This window comes from Nerophis lumbriciformis, linkage group LG15 (assembly GCF_033978685.3).
Source record: "Nerophis lumbriciformis linkage group LG15, RoL_Nlum_v2.1, whole genome shotgun sequence".
Classification (NCBI taxonomy): domain Eukaryota; kingdom Metazoa; phylum Chordata; class Actinopteri; order Syngnathiformes; family Syngnathidae; genus Nerophis; species Nerophis lumbriciformis.
The window spans coordinates 38,431,710-38,455,607 of record NC_084562.2 but is presented as its reverse complement, the minus strand read 5'-3'; the positions used below and the strand labels follow the sequence as shown (position 1 = coordinate 38,455,607).

Here is a 23,898-nt window from a genome sequence, read left to right as displayed (position 1 = left end):
TACCCAGTTTACCCTAGGGCAACAACGTTAAATTATGTTTGATGAAACGTGATTATGTGCATGAGTGTATGTATGTACAATGAATGTGCGTGTGGATGTACGAACGTTGAGTATGTAGATATGTACTGTATTTGTGTATGTATGTGGGAGCGTAGGTACTTATGTATGTATGTATGTATGTATGTGAGTATATGTGAATTTGTATGTACAATATATTTGACTCCCAGTGTGTGTGGGAGCCAGAGTATGGCCCTGGCCCCCAGAGAGCCCAACCCACAAACAGTAGGTGTGGCGCCCAGGAAACCAGGGACCACCGCCCCCACGCAGCCAGGCCGGCCAGCGACAGGAACCCAGGGCCAGGCCCACCGCGCAGCCCGTAAGAGCCAGCAGCAGGCCGCAGACAGACGCACCCGGCAGAGGACAAGGCACGAGAAAAGCAGGGGACAGCCAGACCCCAAGCCAGCGAGAGACCACACCACACACGAGACGCCCCGCCCGGGGGCCCCAGAGACTCCCCGCAACCGGATGGGAAGACCGCCGCCGCCCCACGGGCAACCGGGCCCCTACGAGCCCACCCCCAACCCCCGGAGAGCTCGGCGAGGCCCGCCTCCGGCCACCCCACTCAAATCGGCCGCCGCAGGACCACCCAGCACGGGGGAACTGGAACCACCCACCCCACCCGAAGGGACCCCAACGATGGAGATGGAACAACCAGCAACCGCCCTGTCGAGGTCCCCCCCTGAGGGAGGGGAAAATAAAAAATAATATTAATAAAATATATTAAAAAATAAGTAATTAAATAAATAGTAATAATAATAATTATCATTATTATATATTTTAAAAAATAAAATAAAAAATGATAATAAATAAATTAAAAAAAATAAAATAAAAAAAATAAATGAATTAAAAGAAGATCACGGACATGCTGACACACAAGGTCACTACCCCAGCAGCTGGCCGACTCGCAGCACCTCGGAATACCTTGCAGCACCAAGCTACCATAATAGACGCAGGGACTAGACCCAGCAGGCCCCAACCAAGACGGGCACCCGGAAGGGATGGACAGTGGGACCCAGGAGCTCCAGACATGCAGTCCGGATGCAGTAGCCTGAGGCGCCGACCCCCGCCTGACAAGCAGGCCCAGAGCGTACCCCCAGAAATATACATGCATACATATATACATATACATGCACATACACATATATATGTATGTGTACACATACACATATATACACACACATACATACATATATATAGACATACATACACGTACACATATATATACATACATACATACACATACACACACACACACACATATACATACATATACACACACACATCTATAAGCACACACATACCTACACTCATACATGCACACACATATACATACATACACATGGGACAGAAGGATTGTATCATCAGCATTGACCTGTGAGTGAGGAAATCCAGATGATGTTTCTGGTCAGTTACTCAAAGACATCAAGGTGCAATAAAAACAACAGTTTCCTTGTTGCTATTGTCACAAAACAAAGAAGCAGCTTCCTGAAGTAAATGCTGACTGTAGGTGCATCTGCTCAGAGTGTTCAGGTCAAAATGATAAGTAGTCAAGGGGTTTGAACCAGGTTTCAGTTTTGACGAGGAATCGTCAATGACAAATTTGTTCAGAAGGCTATCTTTCTTATTACAAATTGCTTTTGGATCTGTTAAGCAGACTAGCCAGTGCACATGGACACAATTAAAAGCCTAACTGGAATCAAAATGTTTCTGGTAAACACACAATTCAGGATATTCTGACCCAGTCAAACATTTTCCCGATTAAAATGTAATTCTGATCAAGACGGCGGTTTATGCCGATTGTCATTCAGATTGGAGCCTAACCCTAAATAAGATCTGTTTCTTCCTACTCCTTTTCAGTCATGTTGTAATGGAAACTTGAAACATGTGAGGATTTATATTGTAATTGTATGCATGTTTGAAATAAACTAACACCATAACCATAACAATAAATGAAAATGAGCTCAAAACCTTTGCCGGCATCGATTAATTGCCATGTCCGTGTGTGTTTGTTTTCTGTCTGTCGCTTCCAATCAGGGTGTAAGAGGGTTACTCTGTGCATCACTCTCAGCACCTGATCAAGTTTGTTCAATAGGAGAATTAAATAAACGGAGTGAATCCTCCTGTCAGCCATCCACAGTCTTCGTTTCGGTGGGTGGAGGCGGGAACGCGAGCTTACAGGATGCACATCAGACAGAATCTACAAAGTTGCTACTTGCAAATAAGAAGTGCAACAAAGTAACCCAAATTAGGAGGAAAAAGGTATTTACAAAGCCAATTCTTCCTGCGTGGGAATTTTCCGGCTTCAAACCAGGATGAGCCGATCAACACGAATGAATCAGCCAGTATTCCAAATTTGTTGGAAAGTAATGGCAACAAAAAAGACACCAAAACAAACCATGCCATCCAGGTGGACAAAAAATTGCACTTCAAGATGGTCAATATTTATCGAAGTGTGTTTTTTTTTCCCACAGAAATTGAGAGTTCATTTTATATGGATATTTGTATTCTTATTTAGGATAATTAAAAGTTTCTGACATTCCAATTACAATGGTAAAGAAATACTGAGAAATAAATTATGATTGCATTTGAAATGATTTCTTATTACTTTGGCTCCTGCACATACTCGGAGACAAATATAACACACTTACATACAAACACACATAGGTACTTATCCACATACGTCCCTACGGTCCTACATACGTACACAAATACAGTACATACATATACACACAGTACATATCTCCACACACACAATCACTGTACGAACATACATATACACATACTGTACATATACAAGCACATATGCATACATACAGTCATGCATATAGTCACGTTTCATCAAATATATATTAATTTTGTTCCGATAGGGGAAACTGGGTAAAACAAAGCACACTTATGAAGCTTAACCTATTTTTATTATAACATTCTTCTTGCTTTTCTTTCTTCCCCTCCATTATCTGCTTTCTTTTGTAGTTCAAGTTTTCATTAAATATATATAATGTTGCATTTAAAGCAATTATATTGTTGATAATATAGGTCATTATTATTATTATTATTATTCATTATCAATAGTGCTATTTCTATTGGTATTTGTATTGCTCCATTAGTAGTGCAATAATGTTCATTGTCATTGTCATGTTATTAATATTTACTTCACTAACTGCTTCTTTGCTATAATTTTTTTTTATCATATTTGTACGTATCCAATTTGCTGATGTTGTTCTGTAGTTGTTGTTGTTGTTGTTTTTGGTGTTGGTGTCTTATTTTCCACTTGTCCCTGCAAATTTGCCCTATTTCTTCCTTTTTTTCTTCTTTCTATTTCCTTCTGCTCCGGTCCAGCTGTGCCAAACATTAAATAAATAAATTTGATAAAGTAAAATACAATTAAGGCAACAAGATAAGTATCCCACACTTCTCTTTTGTTATCCATATCTGCTGTACAGATTTGCTTATCTGCAACAACAATATATTTTTCCTGAGTGGTTTGACAGGACACAAAAAGATAAATGGTTACTTATGTGGGCAGCACAGTGGAACAGGGGTTAATGCATTTGTCCCACAATACGAAGGTCCTTTGTTCGATCCACGGACTCAGGGTCTTTCTGTGTGGAGTTTGCATGTTCTCCCCGTGGCTGCGTGGGTTCCCTCCGGGTACCCCGGCTTCCTCCCACCGCCAAAAACATGGACCTTGGGATAAGTTTATTGGCAACACTAAATTGGCCCTAGTGTGTGAATGTGAGTATGAATGTTGCCTGTCTGTCTGTGTTGGCCCTGCGATGAGGTGGCGACTTGTCCAGGGTGTACCCTACCTACTGCCCGATTGCAGCTAAGATAGGCTTCAGGCTGCCTCCCCCACGACCCCGAAAGGGACAAGCGGTAGAAAATGAATGAATGGATGGGTTACTTATGTTAAGATAACGGACCAGTTTATCACGTGCAGTGTTTGGCCATACAATAACCAAGGTAAACTAGGTGTCAGCCAAACAATGTATACACGTACCAGCATTACCGCCCGATTCCCCACAGGTCATGAAGATGCAATAATAGAGGCCATCCCAAAGTTTTCAAACTAGGGCAAACTTTTGGTCAAAAACCGAATAATACAAATGGCGTGATGCACAAATAATTTACAATATTTCCATTTTGTTGAGAAATGTAAGTATAAAGTGTGTCGTGTGTGCAAGGAAGACATTTGGATTCCAAAAGTGGTCATGGTTTGAAGCTTAAAATGCATATTTTTCCTTTTTTTATCGATGTGAAAAACTATTTTAATACTGTTTGTCACAAACCATAAATGTATTTAGATTTAGAATTTGGGGTCATTAACCCTGTAAGACCCGGACATAGAAATACATGAATAAAAAAATATTCAACCTGTCAGATGGTGTTATAGGGGGCATTTGGGAATTAAAATGAAGTGTTGGCAAATTTTTCATATTTTGATAAGGTTTTATGGAACCGTTGTAACGATACAACGTTGGGTGAAAAGGGTAGCAAAATTTTCCATAAGCCATTTGTATTCATTTTCTGAACAACATGTTCCACATGTTTTCACTTCAGTCAAACAACTAAGGGTTCATTTGAATGCTTATTGCTCATCACCTTGACTCAGAACACTGTAAAATAATAAGGATAGATAGAGGAGCCAGGCGTTGACCACAGCAAGTGTGATGGTGTGCCAGAAGATGTACAAATACCAGCGGCGGGATTTGATGCGGAACTTGTATTTTGCAGTGAACGAGTCCAGCAAATCAACACCTCCCATGTACTGATTGTAGTTACCCACAATGTACGGCCTTTCAACTTCAATGTAGGTCTTGTTGGCTATGTCCCAGCGTTGAATCTTCTGCACAGGTTCCGTTCCAGCAAAGGATGACACAAGTGTGACGGCCCTGTTGTCAAACCATTTGACAGCAGAGATGTTGTGGTTCGCCTCCACTCTGTGGTCGAAGGTTCCTCTCCCTTTCTTCTTCAAGCTCTTGTCATCTTCAAGGTTGCAATTGGGGATGCGGACTTGCCTTGCTGTACCCACATAATGGATGCCAAGCCCAAGGAGCTTCTCGATCAGTGGGACTGATGTGAAGTAGTTGTCTGCATAGATCTTGTAGTTTTGGCCCGCCGGCACAGTTGAAGCAAGCTTCATCACAACATCACCTGAGAAGCCAAGTTCAGATTTGGCTCGGACTCCATTGTTGCTCCCTTGGTAGACATCAAAGTCACACATCATGCCAGAGATTCCAGTTCTCACCCATACCTTGAAGCCCCATGGGTGTGGTTTGCCCCGCATGTATTGTTTGATGCTGCTGTATCTTCCTTTGAAAGCAATCATCATCTCATCCACTGCGTTGTGCTCTTCTGGGACCACCTTCAGGCACTTCTCTCTGAATGAATCAAGCCATGGTCTGATTTTCCAGAGTTTATCCTTCTTCTCTGTCTCAGACACTGTCAAGTTGTTGACTAGATGTAAGGATGTCAACAGAGCCTGGAATCTGTTGCGGGACATCACATCAGCAACAGGGGGGTACCGTGTATCTGTCTCCCAGTACATGCGACTTCCTGGCATCTGTACGAGGCCCATCTTCAAATACATGCCCATCATCTTCTCCATTTCCTTTGCACTGGTGTTTAGAAGTGTCCCCTTTGTTTGATGGCTGTATTCATTCGTCTGTGATGCCAGAGACTGAATGTCTGTGGACACAAACTGACAGAAGTATTCCAGTGGTGTGCGTAGTGTGGTCACGTCTTCAGTCAGAGGTGGACCAGAAAAGTCTGTATTGGGCATTGAAATCTTTTTAGTTTAGCCTTCTGCCTAACTAAATGGTTTTTTACTTTTAGTTTGCAATATTAAAGTGCAAATGTGCACAGACAGACAGAAGGAATACGTGTGTGTAAATTAAAATATATTGTAGATTCCTGAGAAAACATATCTATTTAGACTACACAGTATCCTGGTAGGTAAACTAGTCACAAAGGAATATTTGCTACCACATTGACCCATGGTTGTACATATACAACCAATATAAAACATCATCTAAATCATATTTTTTGGAGGTATTTCACAATAATAACATAGGTACATGTTCTAGACATAAAGATCACAGTAAAAAATATTAGATGCATTCTACTTACATTGATTTGATCAATTTGGTCCAGTAAAGAAAAGGGTTGTCACTCTGCGACGATTTTCAAGTTGTGTGAGATTCTATAGCCTGTGGGCGGTCCTTAAATACAAAATTCGAATGTAAAGTCATTGTTAGACTGAACAATAGACCCCAATGACTATGTTAATAAATAAAATAAAAATGTTGTAAATATATCACTGTGGGTCTTAGAGGGCATAATAGAATATAATAATAGAAGACATAATAAAGAAATTATGTTTAGAATTTAGTGCAAAAAAAGTAACAACAAAGGAAAATACTGTGGGCCATGTGCAAGTTTTTTCTGGCAAAGATGGGGATGGAACCCACATTATTTTTGTACAATAAAAGTACAGTGCAGAGGACATGTTAAAGCTAAGCTTTAAGATATATGTTATATCAGAAATGTAAAGTGTTATGTCATGGGTTTCTATGTATTAACGTTGACTTTATACTTTACTGTCTTGATGTGTCAGATTCCAGAGCGGACCGTGCTGACAGAAGAAAGCTCTTCAGACACTACACTGTGGGTTCCTACGACAGCTTTGACGCCTCAAGGTAGGACTTTACAATCTTTTCACTGTATAAAGCTACCTTTATCTATGTGTATGTGTATATATATATATATATATATATATATATATATATATATATATATATATATACACACATACAAACCCCGTTTCCATATGAGTTGGGAAATTGTGTTAGATGTAAATTTAAACGGACTACAATGATTTGCAAATCACTTTCTACCCATATTCAGTTGAATATGCTACAAAGACAACATATTTGATGTTCAAACTGATAAACATTATTTTTTTTTGCAAATAGTCATTAACTTTAGAATTTGATGCCAGCAACACGTGACAAAGAAGTTGGGAAAGGTGGCAATAAATACTGATAAAAAGTTGAGGAATGCTCATCAAACACTTATTTGGAACATCCCACAGGTGTGCAGGCTAATTGGGAACAGGTGGGTGCCATGATTGGGTATAAAAACAGCTTCCCAAAAAATGCTCAGTCTTTCACAAGAAAGGATGGGGCGAGGTACACCCCTTTGTCCACAACTGCGTGAGCAAATAGTCAAACAGTTTAAGAACAACGTATCTCAAAGTGCAATTGCAAGAAATTTAGGGATTTCAACATCTACGGTCCATAATATCATCAAAAGGTTCAGAGAATCTGGAGAAATCACTCCAGGTAAGCGGCATGGCCGGAAACCAACATTGAATGACCGTGACCTTCGATCCCTCAGACGGCACTGTATCAAAAACCGACATCAATCTCTAAAGACTATCACCACATGGGCTTAGGAACACTTCAGAAAACCACTATCACTAAATACAGTTTGTCGCTACATCTGTAAGTGCAAGTTAAAGCTCTACTATGCAAAGCGAAAGCTATTTATCAACAACATCCAGAAACGCCGCCGGCTTCTCTGGGCCCGAGATCATCTAAGATGGACTCATGCAAAGTGGAAAAGTGTTCTGTGGTCTGACGAGTCCACATTTCAAATTGTTTTTGGAAATATTCGACATCGTGTCATCCGGACCAAAGGGGAAGCGAACCATCCAGACTGTTATCGACACAAAGTTTAAAAGCCAGCATATGTGATGGTATGTGGGTGCATTAGTGCCCAAGGTATGGGTAACTTACACATCTGTGAAGGCACCATTAATGCTGAAAGGTACATACAGGTTTTGGAACAACATATGCTGCCATCTAAGCGCTGTCTTTTTCATGGACGCCCCTGCTTATTTCAGCAAGACAATGCCAAGCCACATTCAGCACGTGTTACAACAACATGGCTTCGTAAAAAAAAAGAGTGCGGGTACTTTCCTGGCCCGCCTGCAGTACAGACCTGTCTCCCATCAAAAATGTGTGGCGCATTTTGAAGCGTAAAATACGACAGCGGAGACCCCGGACTGTTGAACGACTGAAGCTCTACATAAAACAAGAATGGGAAAGAATTCCACTTTCAAAGCTTCAACAATTAGTTTCCTCAGTTCCCAATTGTTTATTGAGGATTGTTAAAAGAAAAGGTGATGTAACACAGTGGTGAACATGCCCTTTCCCAACTACTTTGGCACGTGTTGCAGCCATGAAATTCTAAGTTAATTATTATTTGCAAAAAAAAATAAAGTTTATGAGTTTGAACATCTAATATCTTGTCTTTGTAGCATATTCAACTGAATATGGGTTGAAAAGGATTTGCAAATCATTGTATTCCGTTTATATTTACATATAACACAATTTCCCAACTCATATGGAAACAGGGTTTGTATATATATATATATATATATATATATATATATATATATATATATATGTATGTATGTATGTATGTATGTATATATATATATATATATATATATATATATATATATATGTATGTATGTATGTATGTATGTATGTATGTATGTGTATATATATATATATATATATATATATGTATATATATATATATATATATACATATATATATATACGTATATATATATATATATATATATGTATATACATACATACATACATATATATACATATATATATATATATGTATGTATATATGTATATATGTGTATATATATATATGTATGTATATATGTGTATATATATATATATATATATATACATATATATATATATACTGTATATATATATATATATATATATATATATATACTGTATATATATATGTATATATATGTATATGTATGTATGTATGTATGTATATATATATATGTATATATATATATATATATATATATATATATATATATATATATATATATATATATATATATATATATATATATATATATATATATATATATATCCCAACTTTTGTAGACAAAGATTTACGCTCGTACTTGCTAGAATCAAGCGGGTTGTTCAGGTGCTAGAAGTGAACCACTCTACGTTATGCTTTTGTATTGTAAACATCTAGCTAAATCTGTTATTTTTATTGATCATATTTGGAACTGAGAGTCTTGTAAGGTGACTGCTGATGGGGTGCAAAGTTGCAAACTCACATTAAAGAAAGGACGACAGTCGTTATTTGGGAGACAAGAGGTACTTCTGTGTACAAATGTCCTGAATGCAGCACTGTTATTAAGTGTGCAAGAAGAAACATGCGCTCACTTCCAGCCTTCACAATAAAATTTGTTACTTTCTATCTGACGCCGCTAACAAAATAAGAGTCTGATAAGAATAGCTTATATAATTACTGTTATTATTTTGCACTTGAAGAAAAAATACCTTGGTGCAATTTGCAGTGCTGCGATGAGGTGGCGATTTGTCCAGGGTGTGCCCCGCCCTCCGCCCGATTGTAGCTGAGATAGGCTCCAGCGCCCCCCGCGACCCCGAAGGGAATAAGCGGTAGAAAATGGATGGATGGATGGAATTCGCAGTGATGGGAAGTTGCAACACAATTACATACAATTCCAATTGCAATTTCTTTATTATTTCAAAATTACACTTTTGAGAGTTTCGAGAAAGTTTATACTGTCTAAATTGGTTTATGGTGAAGAGAAAAAACTAATGTAAGTGCAGATCGGATGAAATTGAATCGTGATCAATCCATTTAGAACCTTAGGATTTGAAATGTAATACATTTTGGAAATTGGCCATAGAGGTGTGAACAATGGTTGATTCTCCGATGCATCACGATTAGAACGTGGGCGATGGTGAATCGATGGACTAATGTCTAAATATTTATTATTCATGTATGTTAAATTAAGAAATACAGACTGTTCTGAAATTGGGTTTCTAGCGTGGACAGAAGGAAAAGAGAACATGCCAACTGCTGCTCTAAGCTAGCTTGAATGTGAAGTAGTGAAAAAGCAAAATAATACATAATAATAATAATAATAATAATGATAATAATTTGTAACGCACTTTACATTTTTTTAAATCCCAAAGTGCTACTGTGGAAGTCTCTATGTGTGGGTTCCCCTGGGACCGACAGAATCCTCGTGAGCCCAAGTCCAGGGTTCAACAAGTCTTTTATTTTTCTACTTATGTTGTGCAATGTTCTGGTCTGTCTCGCTCGCGGCCTCCTGCTCGCTCGTGTGTGTCAAAACAGGCTCCGCCTCCTTCCATGCTTTCAGGAGGTTGAGATGGTAAATTTGGGTGTGTCCGCCCCGGTCCGAACGCTGGACCTCGTAATCCACATCATTCACTCGTCGTGTGACCACAAAGGGTCCTTGCAACTTGGCGAGTAATTTAGAGCTGGACATCGGGAGTAATACAAGCACTTTCTCTCCCGGTGAACATTTTCTTAGCTGCGTCCCCCTGTTATACAGGCGCTGCTGACGTTCCTGGGCCCGGAGCAAATTCTCACGTGATAGGTGTGGAGTTTTGCTCTCAGGTCCATAAAGTATTGTATTTCATTTTTGCCGGGGCTTTGACCTTCCTCCCAGCTTTCCTTAACTATGTTCAAAACCCTGCGCGACTTCCTGCCGAACAACAATTCAAAGGGGGAAAACCCTGTGGAGGCCTGGGGTACCTCCCGCACTGCAAACAGCAGGGGATCCAACCATTTATCCCAATTAGGTTTGCCCTCGTGCATAAACTTACGGATCATGGATTTCAGTGTCTTATTCAGCCGCTCCACCAGCCGTTCGGTCTGCGGGTGGTAGACGCTGGTCCGAATAGCCTTGATTCCCAATAGTCCGTATAGTTCCTTTATCGTGCGTGACATAAAAGACGTGCCCTGGTCAGTCAGAATCTATTTCGGGATTCCGACTCGGGAGATGAGCTGTAACAGTGCTTGCGCCACACCCTTTGCAGAGATGGACTGCAGCGGCACTGCTTCGGGATATCGAGTTGCATAATCTACCAGGACTAAGACAGAACGATATCCCCGGGTGCTCGGGTGGAATGGTCCGATGAGGTCCATGCCAATCTTTTCAAACGGGACCTCCTGGAGTGGTAATAGGCGCAAGGGCGCCCTGGGTGTGGCCGCAGGATTGACTAGCTGGCAGTCCGGGCAGGCCGCGCACCAGCGGCGCACTTCTGCCCGGATGCCCGGCCAATAGAACCGGACTATTAACCGGTTGAGTGTCTTATTATACCCCATGTGGCCAGCCATGGGGTTAAAATGCGCCGCCTGGAAAACCATTTCCCGATGGCGTTTCGGCACCAACAACTGGGTGATTTCCTCTCCTGTTTGAGTGTCACGACTCACTCTGTACAATCTGTCCCTGATTAATGTAAAGTGAGGGAATACCCGCGCTATTCCTGGGCGCACCAGCTGACTATCAATTGATATCACTTGGTCCCAAGGCCGAGCTCAGAGTGTCATCTCGAGACTGCTCAAGGTGGAAGTCTTCCATGGGTTGCCATTAGTGGGCCGGGGGGGCTTCCCGCGAATCCCCCGCCGGTTCCCCCCTCGGCAGCGTCGGATGACCTCGCGTTGCCGCTGAGAGCAGCGCAGATATCCCATTTCCCTACCGGTCATGAACGCACCCCTGCACACTGTTTCACTAAGTCATGAAACCCCGCCCATTTAGTTCCCAGGATTAAGGGGTGCTTGAGGTGCGCACTTACAGCAACCTCGACAAAATATTTTCTTTTGTTACACTGAATTTCTACCGGCACCACGGGGTACTCGTGCACATCCCCATGAACACATTTAATTTTCACCCGTGCTGCCTGCCTCAAAGCCCCGGGTCGAACCAGGTTCTGGTGGATCATGGACTGCTCAGAGCCCGAATCCACCATCGCCCGGTGTGTACTCCCTTGTACCCTTACCGGGACACAGTACGTCTCTCCCGGGCCGGGGGAGGGCGCCGGAGGGCCGACAACCCGGATCACCTGTCCCACCTCCATGAGCGGGCATTCAGCATGCATGCCCAGGTGTTTGAGGGGCCGTCTGCGCGGGAAGCCCCGTATCAGCAGCGACCAGAACCTGGAAGACAGGAGAAAAAGAGGGGTTATTTCTTCGGGGCCGGAGCGCCGCCCCCTCCCGCTGCGCGCGCACTGTGCACGGGCTGGCCCTGGGCGCTCGGCTGCCTCCGCGATCTTCTCCTCCCTCCGTGCCTCGCGATGCACCGCCAGGTGGTCTTTCGCCAGTGTCACTGCCGCTGCCAGGTCACGTGGGCGGTGGTAACGGACCCAGGCTGATGTCCGTGCCGGGATGGCCTCCAGGAACTGCTCGAGAATGACCAGTTCCACCACCCGGCTGTCATTGTCCCGCGGCTGCAGCCAATGTGGCGCGCGTCCCGGAGCTGCTGCCCGAGCACGAACGGGCGGTCCTCCGGCCCCAGACGCAGCACCCGGAATTGGCGTCGGCGGTCCTCGGCGGTGCAGCCGGTCTGGTCCAGCACCACCCTCCTCAGATCCAGGAAGCGCATGTGGGATGCCGCTGGCAGGCTAAGCGCCGCTCGCTGCGCCTCCCCCGCCAGCAGCAGCAGCAGCAGACTTTCCCCCCACTCCTCCTCCGGCCATCCGCACGCCGCCGCTGTGGCCTCAAATATGTCCAAGAAGGCCTGGGGGGTCCTCGTTCTTCGCCATGCGCTGCACGGAGACGGCTGTTGCTGTTGGCGGTGCCGCTCCGACCCGGCTCGCTAGCGCCTGCAGAATTTGGCTCTGCTGGGCCACCTGTTGGCGGACTGCCTTGAGCTGCTGCTGGCTCGCCGCTGCCACGTCCGCAATCACTTGCCTAGTGCCATTAATGGGTTGGGTGCTGACATCTCCGGTCCTCAGTGCCTTGTGCGCCAGATGTGGAAGTCTCTATGTGTGGGTTCCCCTGGGACCGACAGAATCCTTGTGAGCCCAAGTCCAGGGTTCAACAAGTCTTTTATTTTTCTACTTATGTTGTGCAATGTTCTGATCTGTCTCGCTCGCGGCCTCCTGCTTGTGTGTGTCTGCTCCTCTCTCTCCCCCATGGCCTCGGACGCTGTTGATAAAGGAGACAGGTGATTAGATAATCCGCCCCAGCTGGGCAATCTACTCACCTGTTAGCTGGGCTTCGAAGCCGGGCCATACACACTCCCTTCCCGCAGGAGGTGCGCCGACCACGGCCACCCACTCCACAGCTACAAAATATAAAAAAAGTAAAAAAAATAAAATAAAAATGAAAAGTTAGAATATATAATAGAAAATTAAAATGGGAATAAAAACATGAAAAACACTAGATAAAATATAGAAACATAGATACAATAGAAATAAAAAACATGAAAGCACTGGATAAAACAGATAGGCAAGCAGTGCATTTTAAAAAAACAAGAAGGCAGAGAAATTAGATAAAAGCTGTGCTAAGAAGGTGGGGTTTTAGTCCCTTCTTAAAACGGTCGACCGACTGTGGTGCTCTAAGATGGTCGGGGAGAGCATTCTAGAGTTTGGGTGCAGTCGAGCAGAAAGCTCGGCGGCCCATTGTTTGTAGGTTTGTCCTGATGGGTTTGAGGAGGTTGGTGTTTGAGGAGCAGAGGTTGCGGGTGGGAGGTTGAGGGGAAACTAAGTCTTTGAGGTAGGAGAGGGTGTTTCCGTAGATGCATTGATGTGTTAGCAGGTTACTCTTGAATTCGGTCCGTGATGCAATAGGTAGCCAGTGGAGTGATTTGAGGATAGGTGTGATATGATCACGCTTGTGCACTCTCATCAGGATCCTCGCTGTGCTGTTTTGGATGTACTGGAGCTTTTTGATGCTCTTTTTGGGGACCCTGACGAGAAGTGCGTTGCAGTAATCAAGTAATCATGCCTTGTACATTTCAACAGAAGTCTAACTCAAACTATGTTTTAGCAAAGAGTAACCAGCAAAGAACAGTAAATTAGGAAGTAGATTAATACTGTAAATAAGAAAAGACAAAAATAGCCAAACAGTGCACCCGCAGCCCGGGAACACTGGTAAATCCACCTAGGCGATTTAGAGTCTTTAATTTACATAATATTTTGGGACCGTGGGTATCCGAGGAAAAGGCCAGGAATGATTATTTTCACAAAAGATAACTTTTGGTGACCTGCTGCTATGGAAATATTAAAGAAGTACCATCATAAATTAAAACGGTGTTGAAGAGCAGGAAAATGTACAGTCACACTGTTGCTAGGGAATTCTGTGGATAATCAAATGTTGAATATTGAGAATTAAAATCAAATGTTTTTGCATTTCCACATGTTGAAGAGCATTTTATATGCTTATAATGTTCCCTTCAATCTAAACACAATTCACATTTTATGCGTATCCGAAAAAAAATCCCGCCAATATATTTTTTTTCTAAAAAAAGAGAAGTGCAATTAGTTTAACAGACCAAACATGCCGATAAGAGCTGCATACAAGGCTTGTTTATTTATTTGGTGTATGTCATTTTGCATGGCAGTCCTACAATTATGTCGACTACTTGACGCAATCCGCAGTTAGAACCTGATTTACTAAAGGTTTGCCTGTATTACGAACCTCGTTTCCATATGAGTTGGGAAATTGGGTTAGATGTAAATATAAACAGAATACAATGATTTGCAAATCCTTTTCAACCCATATTCAATTGAATGCACTATAAAGACAAGATATTTGATGTTCAAACTCATACATTTTTTTTTTTTTTGCAAATAATTATTAACTTAGAATTTCATGGCTGCAACACGTACCAAAGTAGTTGGGAAAGGGCATGTTCACCACTGTGTTACATGGCCTTTCCTTTTAACAACACTCAGTAAATGTTTGGGAACTGAGGAGACACATTTTTTAAGCTTCTCAGGTGGAATTATTTCCCATTCTTGCTTGATGTACAGCTTAAGTTGTTCAACAGTCCAGGGGTCTTCGTTGTGGTATTTTAGGCTTCATTATGCGCCACACATTTTCAATGGGAGACAGGTCTGGACTACAGGCAGGCCAGTCTAGTACCCGCACTCTTTTACTATGAAGCCACGTTGATGTAACACGTGGCTTGTGTTGCGTTTGGACCAGATGTTCCTCCAAGGGAATTTAAGTTACTGGTCAATCCCAAGTTCTTTTGATGACACATAAGCTGAGTTTAAATTATCACCAGAACAGAATAGGTATTTTGTAAAAAAATGTCAAAGCTTTGAAGAAACCAGCCTAGGACAACACATTCAATTGCGCAGCCAAGTTGATCTGAAAAACATTACCCAAGTGCTGTGTTCTTCAATATGTCCCTCGCCCCCACCCTCCAGAACGAATACACATGTCTATTCTTCTCCTTAGCTACAGACAGGATGAGGTAGCAAATAAAAGGGAGTATTGCTACTCCCTGCATTCCGAGCTCAAGGTAGTCCACAGTGTACCCTCGGTCATGAGATGGAGAAAAAATAGAAAGAGCACAAAGAGAAAACACTAGTTATTTCCAACATGACTATAGAAAGAAATAACTCTTAAATATGGATATATGTAGATATCTATCTTTGTCACTTGGCATTGTCTTGCTGAAATAAGCAGGGGCGTCCATGGTAACGTTGCTTGGATGGCAACATATGTTGCTCCAAAACCTGTATGTACCGTTCAGCATTAATGGCGCCTTCACAGATGTGTAAGTTACCCATGTCTTGGGCACTAATACACCCCCATACCATCACAGATGCTGGCTTTTCAACTTTGCGCCTATAACAATCCGGATGGTTCTTTTCTTCTTTGGTCCGGAGGACACGACGTCCACAGTTTCCAAAAACAATTTGAAATGTGGACTTGTCAGACCACAGAACAATTTTCCACTTTGTATCAGTCCATCTTAGATGAGCTCAGGCCCAGCGAAGCCGACGGCGTTTCTGGATGTTGATGATAAACGGTTTTCGCCTTCCATAGGAGAGTTTTAACTTGCACTTACAGATGTAGCGACCAACTGTAGTTACTGACAGTGGGTTTCTGAAGTGTTCCTGAGACCATGTGGTGAAATCCTTTACACACTGATGTCGCTTTTTGATGCAGTACAGCCTGAGGGATCGAAGGTCACGGGCTTAGCTGCTTACGTGCAGTGATTTCTCCAGATTCTCTGAACCCTTTGATCATATTACGGACCGTAGATGGTGAAATCCCTAAATTCCTTGCAATAGCTGGTTGAGAAAAGTTTTTCTTAAACTGTTCAACAATTTGCTCACGCATTTGTTGACAAAGTGGTGACCCTTGCCCAATCCTTGTTTGTGAATGACTGAGCATTTCATGGAATCTACTTTTATACCCAATCATGGCACCCACCTGTTCCCAATTTGCCTGTTCACCTGTGGGATGTTCCAAATAAGTGTTTGATGAGCATTCCTCAACTTTATCAGTATTTATTGCCACCTTTCCCAACTTCTTTGTCACGTGTTGCTGGCATCAAATTCTAAAGTTAATGATTATTTGCAAAAAAAAAAAATGTTTATCAGTTTGAACATCAAATATGTTGTATTTGTAGCTTATTCAACTGAATATGGGTTGAAAACGATTTGCAAATCATTGTATTCCATTTATATTTACATCTAACACAATTTCCCAACTCATATGGAAACGGGGTTTGTAAAACACGTGCGAACCTGATAGCACACGCAAAGCTGATCTACTAAATGTGTGGAAAGTGAATTGCGTCTAATATGTGAGCAGAATAAGGCGTGCAATCCATTTTGTGTCCCTGTCTTCGTTAATATGCAAAATACAGTATATGCTGATCATCACAAATGTGCACAATACTGGGAGGAGAAAATGCAAATATAACTATTTAGCACGCCCAATGTGATTATCAATAAATACCGTTTTTCAAGCACTATTTGGCGTTTTTTTTTAGCACATGTCAGAAGGAGGTGTAAACTGACAGTTCTTCACACAGACGATGGACAGATAATCCTCCTTTCTCTGTGGGTGTGTGTGTGTCAACACTTTGGTGGAAGGTTAGAAATAAAAGTATTTGAAGTACTGCTATTCAGAAAATTCATTTTATAAATTTATAGCTGCTGGATGACTTATGGGGCTGATTAAAATTAATTAAACTAATGCATGTTGGTGTCTGCTGCCGTTTTTTAATGTTGTCCATCTATCCATTTTCTACCCCTTGTCCCTTTCGCGGTAGCGGGGGTTGAAATATATTACTAAAATATACCTCCAACATGAAAATATGTCTTTCATAACGCATTTTCTTGCGTTTTAGTCAAGAGAATGCGAAATTGTTTTTGAATGTTTTGTTGTCTAGATTGCAATTCAGAAAAGGTGTTGCAGACTATAGATACAGGTAAAAGCCAGTAAATTAGAATATTTTGAAAAACTTGATTTATTTCAGTAATTGCATTCAAAAGGTGTAACTTGTACATTATATTTATTCATTGCACACAGACTGATGCATTCAAATGTTTATTTCATTTAATTTTGATGATTTGAAGTGGCAACAAATGAAAATCCAAAATTCCGTGTGTCACAAAATTAGAATATTACTTAAGGCTAATACAAAATAGGGATTTTTAGAAATGTTGGCCAACTGAAAAGTATGAAAATGAAAAATATGAGCATGTACAATACTCAATACTTGGTTGGAGCTCCTTTTGCCTCAATTACTGCGTTAATGCGGCGTGGCATGGAGTCGATGAGTTTCTGGCACTGCTCAGGTGTTATGAGAGCCCAGGTTGCTCTGATAGTGGCCTTCAACTCTTCTGCGTTTTTGGGTCTGGCATTCTGCATCTTCCTTTTCACAATACCCCACAGATTTTCTATGGGGCTAAGGTCAGGGGAGTTGGCGGGCCAATTTAGAACAGAAATACCATTGTCCGTAAACCAGGCACGGGTAGATTTTGCGCTGTGTGCAGGCGCCAAGTCCTGTTGGAACTTGAAATCTCCATCTCCATAGAGCAGGTCAGCAGCAGGAAGCATGAAGTGCTCTAAAACTTGCTGGTAGACGGCTGCGTTGACCCTGGATCTCAGGAAACAGAGTGGACCGACACCAGCAGATGACATGGCACCCCAAACCATCACTGATGGTGGAAACTTTACACTAGACTTCAGGCAACGTGGATCCTGTGCCTCTCCTGTCTTCCTCCAGACTCTGGGACCTCGATTTCCAAAGGAAATGCAAAATTTGCATGGTTGGGTGATGGTTTGGGGTGCCATGTCATCTGCTGGTGTCGATCCACTCTGTTTCCTGAGATCCAGGGTATATATATAGTGTTATTATATAGTTATCCATAGGTTTATCTATAACCCTAAAGTAGGCAGGCACGGAGCTATTTCTCAGCGTGTGTTTATTCCAGCCGGCACGTTAATACTGTAGCGGCTGGCTACGGGGTAATAGCCAATGACTGTGGCTGGGGGGCGGGACTTCCAGGAGAGATAGGGTTGACGTTGTTAATAGGAAGTAGGTGTTCGAGTTTTGCCGGGAAAAGGGATAGACACACATTGGAGCTGTTGTGTGGTTGAATTACATCTTGTGCAATAAAGACGAGACAAACAAATAAGTCATATGAGCCTACATTCCTGGGATTATTACAATACACTGACACACAACATCCAGATTCCCATCATTCCGTTCTCATTTGCGGATGTTTTCAACAAATCCGTGAAGGATATGTTCCCGGATTCAGAGATCGCTCGCCAGTACTCAAATGGCAGAACAAAAGCTACTCAAATAGTGAAAGGTAAGTGTTACTTTTTTTTAAAGTAAGCAGCAAGTGCAGTACAGTTAGTAGAACAACTGTGTTTTCATTACCGTTTACTGTACTATATATATATATATATATATATATATATTTATATAAGAAATACATTAATTTCAGTGAATTCTAGCTATAAATATACTCCTCCCCCTTAACCCCGCCCCCCTACACCGCCCCCACCCAACCCAACCCAACCACCACCCCCCCAATCTCCCGAATTCGGAGGTCTCAAGGTTGGCAAGTATGGTAAATTATAATTTCATTTTTAGAAAATGAAAGTTCCTATTTAACTGAAATGTGCGGCATCAATCATTTCAGCTTGCAGCACTGTTCTCGATTTCTTGTTGGAAAATGCAGGCACACCGCTTTCGCCTCATCCACTTGTATTTGTCAGTTTACGTATCTCAAAAATGTTTAATGGCGAAATGTTCACAATCAGGAGCAACGGAAGAGAGTCTCTCGGCTCTGGATTCTCGGCACTATCATTAACCATGATTCTCGATAGCAAAATATATTGTGGATGTACATCCCAATACATAATGTACACTTTCTGTCCCTCTCTTGAAATGTGTTCTGTGCGGAAAATCATATTTACAGTATATATATAATTTTGGCAGATAATTGCATCCCTATATATACAATACAAGTGTTTTTGCATCTGTCTGTGTGTGTGTGTGTGTGTGTGTGTGTGTGTGTGTATGTGTGCGTGTGCATGTTTTGTCTTCTTCTCTTTCATTACCCTTGACATTGGACTTTAGTGGCCAGAAAAGCAGAGTTTGATGTCTGCATGAGGCTGCATGCTGACAAGAGAGTAAAAATAAGGAGTCAAGGAACACACATGTTTTTGATTATACTTCTATATGATGCAGCTCAGGCAGCACGGTGATACAGGGGTTAATGTGTGTGCCTCACAATAAGAAGGTCCTGGGTTCGATCACACTGTCTTTCTGTGTGGAGTTTGCATGTTCTCCCCGTGACTGTGTGGGTTCCCTCCGGGTACTCCGGCTTTCTCCCGCCTCCAAAGACATGCACCTGGGGGTAGGTTGATTGGCAACACTATATTGGCCCGAGTGTGTGAATGTGAGTGTTGGCCCGGGTGTGTGAATGTGAGTGTGAATGTTGTCTGTCTATCTGTGTTGGTCCTGTGATGAGGTTGTGACTTGTCGAGGGTGTACCCTGCCTTCCGCCCGAATGCAGCTGGGATTGGTTCCAGCACCCCCCGTGACCCCAAGAGGAACAAGCGGTAGAAAATGAATGGATGGATGATGCAGCTCTAAGCTCTCTGATTAGATGCTGAGGATGCTGGGGACTGAGAGCTTGTTAAACAATCACATAGCACTAATGAATCTTTTGTCTATCCTCAAGCCTTACTCATTTGTTGTCCACGATGACAGATTCAATCTTAGCTTGTTTAGACTATTTCCTGACAGAACACTCCCTCTTCACTATGATACGACTCAACCCCCCCGCCCCCATTATGAAGCCCCGATTGAAGCAGCATGAGGCACACATGTTCCCAAGGGCAAGCTCACACTTCATCCTCACAGCATGTCGGCCAGCATGTCCCACATCCTATATTCTTCCTAAGAATCTCAATCTATTGCCTCTCTGACATCATTTGTTGAACAAGATGACATTGTCAATAATCTGACAGCCTTTTTTGTAATTTGCAGTGCACTGACCTCTTGAAATTCCGATTTGGGAGAATGTGTGTACTGTATGTGTGTGAGGGAATGCTTTGTGATAACCTTCAGTGTGTCAACAGTGTGGGTCTCTCTCCTCTCCTGACAGATTGTGTTGCTAAGGGAACAGTTGCTAGGATGGCAGTGGCGCCTATTTCGCTCTCTTTCTCTTCTCTCACTCTCTCTCTGTTCTATATTTTACCTACTCGTTCTTTCTCTCTTGCATCCCACGTGTCTCTTCAGTGTAATCTGTGCATCCAATACAAGATTAATAATGCACCCTTATGCTTAATAGTGCACACTTGGCCTTTAAGTCACACTCCTCCACACAGCTGGTTCTTTGGCAGCTTTGTTTCATAGCATCATTAGCAAAAATAGTTTTAAAGCCAGATATTTGTTATATAAAGGCACATTTTTGCATGCACAGGCTCATTGAGTCCAATCAGAAGTCTGAAAAAGAAACCACACTGACGTGCGCATTATAGTGCCTCAGCAATATAGTGATAGTGTATATGCCTTTGAGAAGAATAACACACTTTTCTAAAGACACACATCAAAAAGCTCACTGTTCATACTCAAAAGCTGAAGCCAAAGTTGTTGTTTATTATTTATTATTATCTTTACCCTGTCTGGAGTTTTTCAAAAGCTCAGTTTTTAAGGACAAAAACCAGTGTTCATCTATGCTTTTTTCAAATACTCATATTTTTGTGGACAACCACAGTTTGGAGGATGGGTTTAAGTCTACAGTACTTTAAAACAGGGGGTTAACGACCCCCCCTTAAAGTCTATTGCTTTCGCATTGCCCATTAAAACAATAATTATAATACTGCCATATACAGTATTTTTTTAAACTTTTCCTAAATACTTTAGACCTGTTTTTATGTAACCTTCATTTGAGCTAATATATTAATTTAACCAGATATATTTACTAAAAGTAACTGGAACCTATTGAGGTCAAAATTGCTTTTACAAGAGTGACCAGGCCAAGTTCAAAGTGTACTTCATTGATTTAATTTCATTGTGTTTTTTATGTCTTGGGACTACAGATGTAAATTAGCAATAATACTGTAATCTGGCTCATTTACGGTCTGTAAATCAGAACATTCATCAATGTGCATTGTCCTAAACAAATAAACCTACACACTTTAAATGTTAACAATAGTGTCATTATATGCCCATTTTATCAAAATTACTTGGAGAAAAGTTAACATTGTCACAGTTGTAATTAAGCCTTGGCTCAATGGGTTAAGTTGCAAACAAATAAAGAAGCATGGCACATCTTAGCCTTCTGTCATTGCTCTAAAAAAACTACCGTATTTTCCGCACTATAAGGCGCACCGGATTATTAGCCGCACCTTCAATGAATGGCATATTTCAAAACTTTGTCCACCTATAAGCCGCCCCGGACTATAAGCCGCGCCTACGCTGCGCTAAAGGGAATGTCAAAAAAACAGTCAGATAGGTCAGTCAAACTTTAATAATATATTAAAAACCAGCGTTCTAACAACTCTGTCCCAAAATGTACGCAAATGTGCAATCACAAACATAGTAAAATTCAAAATAGTGCAGAGCAATAGCAACATAATGTTGCTCGAACGATAATGTCACAACACACAAAATAAACATAGCGCTCACCTTCTGAAGTTATTCTTCATTCGTAAATCCTTCGAATTCTTCGTCTTCGGTGTCCGAATTGAAAAGTTGGGCAAATGTGGGATCCAAAATGGCCGGTTCCGTCTCGTCGAAGTCATCGGAGTCAGTGTCACTGTTCAGCAGTTCTGTGAATCCTGCCTTCCGGAAAGCTCGGACCACAGTTGTGACCGAAATATCTGCCCAGGCATTTACGATCCACTGGCAAATGTTGGCGTATGTCGTCCGGCGCTGTCTGCCTGTCTTAGTGAAGGTGTGTTCGCCTTCGGTCATCCATTGTTCCCACGCCGTTCGCAGTCGTGATTTGAATGCCCTGTTGACACCAATATCCAGCGGTTGGAGTTCTTTGGTTAATCCACCCGGAATGACAGCGAGTGTTGTATTTGTGTGCTTCACTTGTTTTTTGACACCATCTGTGATGTGGGCGCGCATAGAGTCGTATATCAACATGGACGGAGCTGTGTGAAAAAAGCCACCCGGCCTCTTCGCGTAAACTTCCCTTAACCACTCGCTCATCTTTTCTTCATCCATCCATCCCTTCGAGTTAGCTTTTATGATGACGCCGGCTGGAAAGGTCTCTTTTGGCAAGGTCTTCCTTTTGAATATCACCATGGGTGGAAGTTTCAGGCCATTAGCATGGCAAGCTAGAACCACAGTGAAGGACGACTTCTCATTCCCTGTGGTGCGAATATTCACCGTACGTGCTCCCGTTGTATCCACAGTATCCACAGTGCGGTTCACAGGAATATCAGTTGCTGTGAAATAGTAATCCGTGTGAGGATGGAGAGATTGCGTCTTTTCATGAACCGGATCCTTGTCGCTTAGTAGGAGCCATTTTGTGGTCTTTACAGATGTAAACAGGAAATGAAACGTACGGTAATATCCGCGCGCTTTTTCTTCTTCTACGCGGGCGGGTGGTTGCTTACAGTAGAAGAAGAAGCGCTTCCTGTTCTATGGGGGCGGGTGCTTACCTTGGCGGTTGCTTGCGTAGAAGAAGAAGCGCTTCCTGTTCTACCGGGAAAAAAGATGGCGGCTGTTTACCGTAGTTACGAGACCGAAACTTTATGAAAATGAATCTTAATATTTATCCATATATAAAGCGCACCGGGTTAAAAGCCGCACTGTCAGCTTTTGAGTAAATTTGTGGTTTTTAGGTGCGGCTAATGGTGCGGAATATACGGTAACTGTTATTGTTGACATATTTTCTAAGCTTAGCCGGTTGGGCCTTTGCAAAATGGATCAAGTTGAATATTTGTTCATCGAGCTGTTTATATTAGCAGCAGGAGTTGCGCACGTAAGGCCTGATCTGATCTCGGGGCTAATAATAAGTGCTAAGTAGCGCGTTGAAACTAATAAAGTACATGTGCTATTAGTGGGCCTGTTGTGAGTGATCTACTGAACATGCCTTTCTGAACAGGAAAAGCAGTCTACAGTTAAACCTATCATTCATTCATGCCATTGGTGGTGAAAAACTATATTTTTAAGATTCTTTCTGATAGTGGCTGCCAATTTGCGCCAACGGCCTCCCTAACCACCACCAAACATTAATTCACTTTTTTACAGCAGTGTGGGGCCACTGGGAGCAAGGTGGGGAAGTATCTTGCCCAATGACAAAACGGCAGTGACTGGGATGTAGAAAGCTTGGTTCTAACAGGTAACCCTCCAGTTTCTGAATGAGCGCTCTACCACCGAGGGCTCATCGCCCTGACCCAAGAGTACAAATGTTGTGCAGGACCGCCCTATTAAATTAGTTTTTTGTGTGTTCTACTGGCTGTCACCATTCAGACAGTCGTTTT

General features: G+C 42.2%; 1 protein-coding gene across 3 annotated transcripts in view; it reads left to right on the top strand.

Annotated features, from left to right (window-relative positions):
* LOC133616101 (SH3 and multiple ankyrin repeat domains protein 2-like) overlaps positions 1-23,898 on the top strand; it is a 471,816-nt gene that overhangs the window by 131,106 nt on the left and 316,812 nt on the right. For all 3 annotated transcript variants that reach the window (XM_061975200.2, XM_061975199.2, XM_061975202.1), the window contains exon 5: positions 6,677-6,758. In XM_061975200.2, coding sequence (XP_061831184.1) covers positions 6,677-6,758 — 82 coding nt within the window. The remainder of the gene's footprint in view (positions 1-6,676; positions 6,759-23,898) is intronic.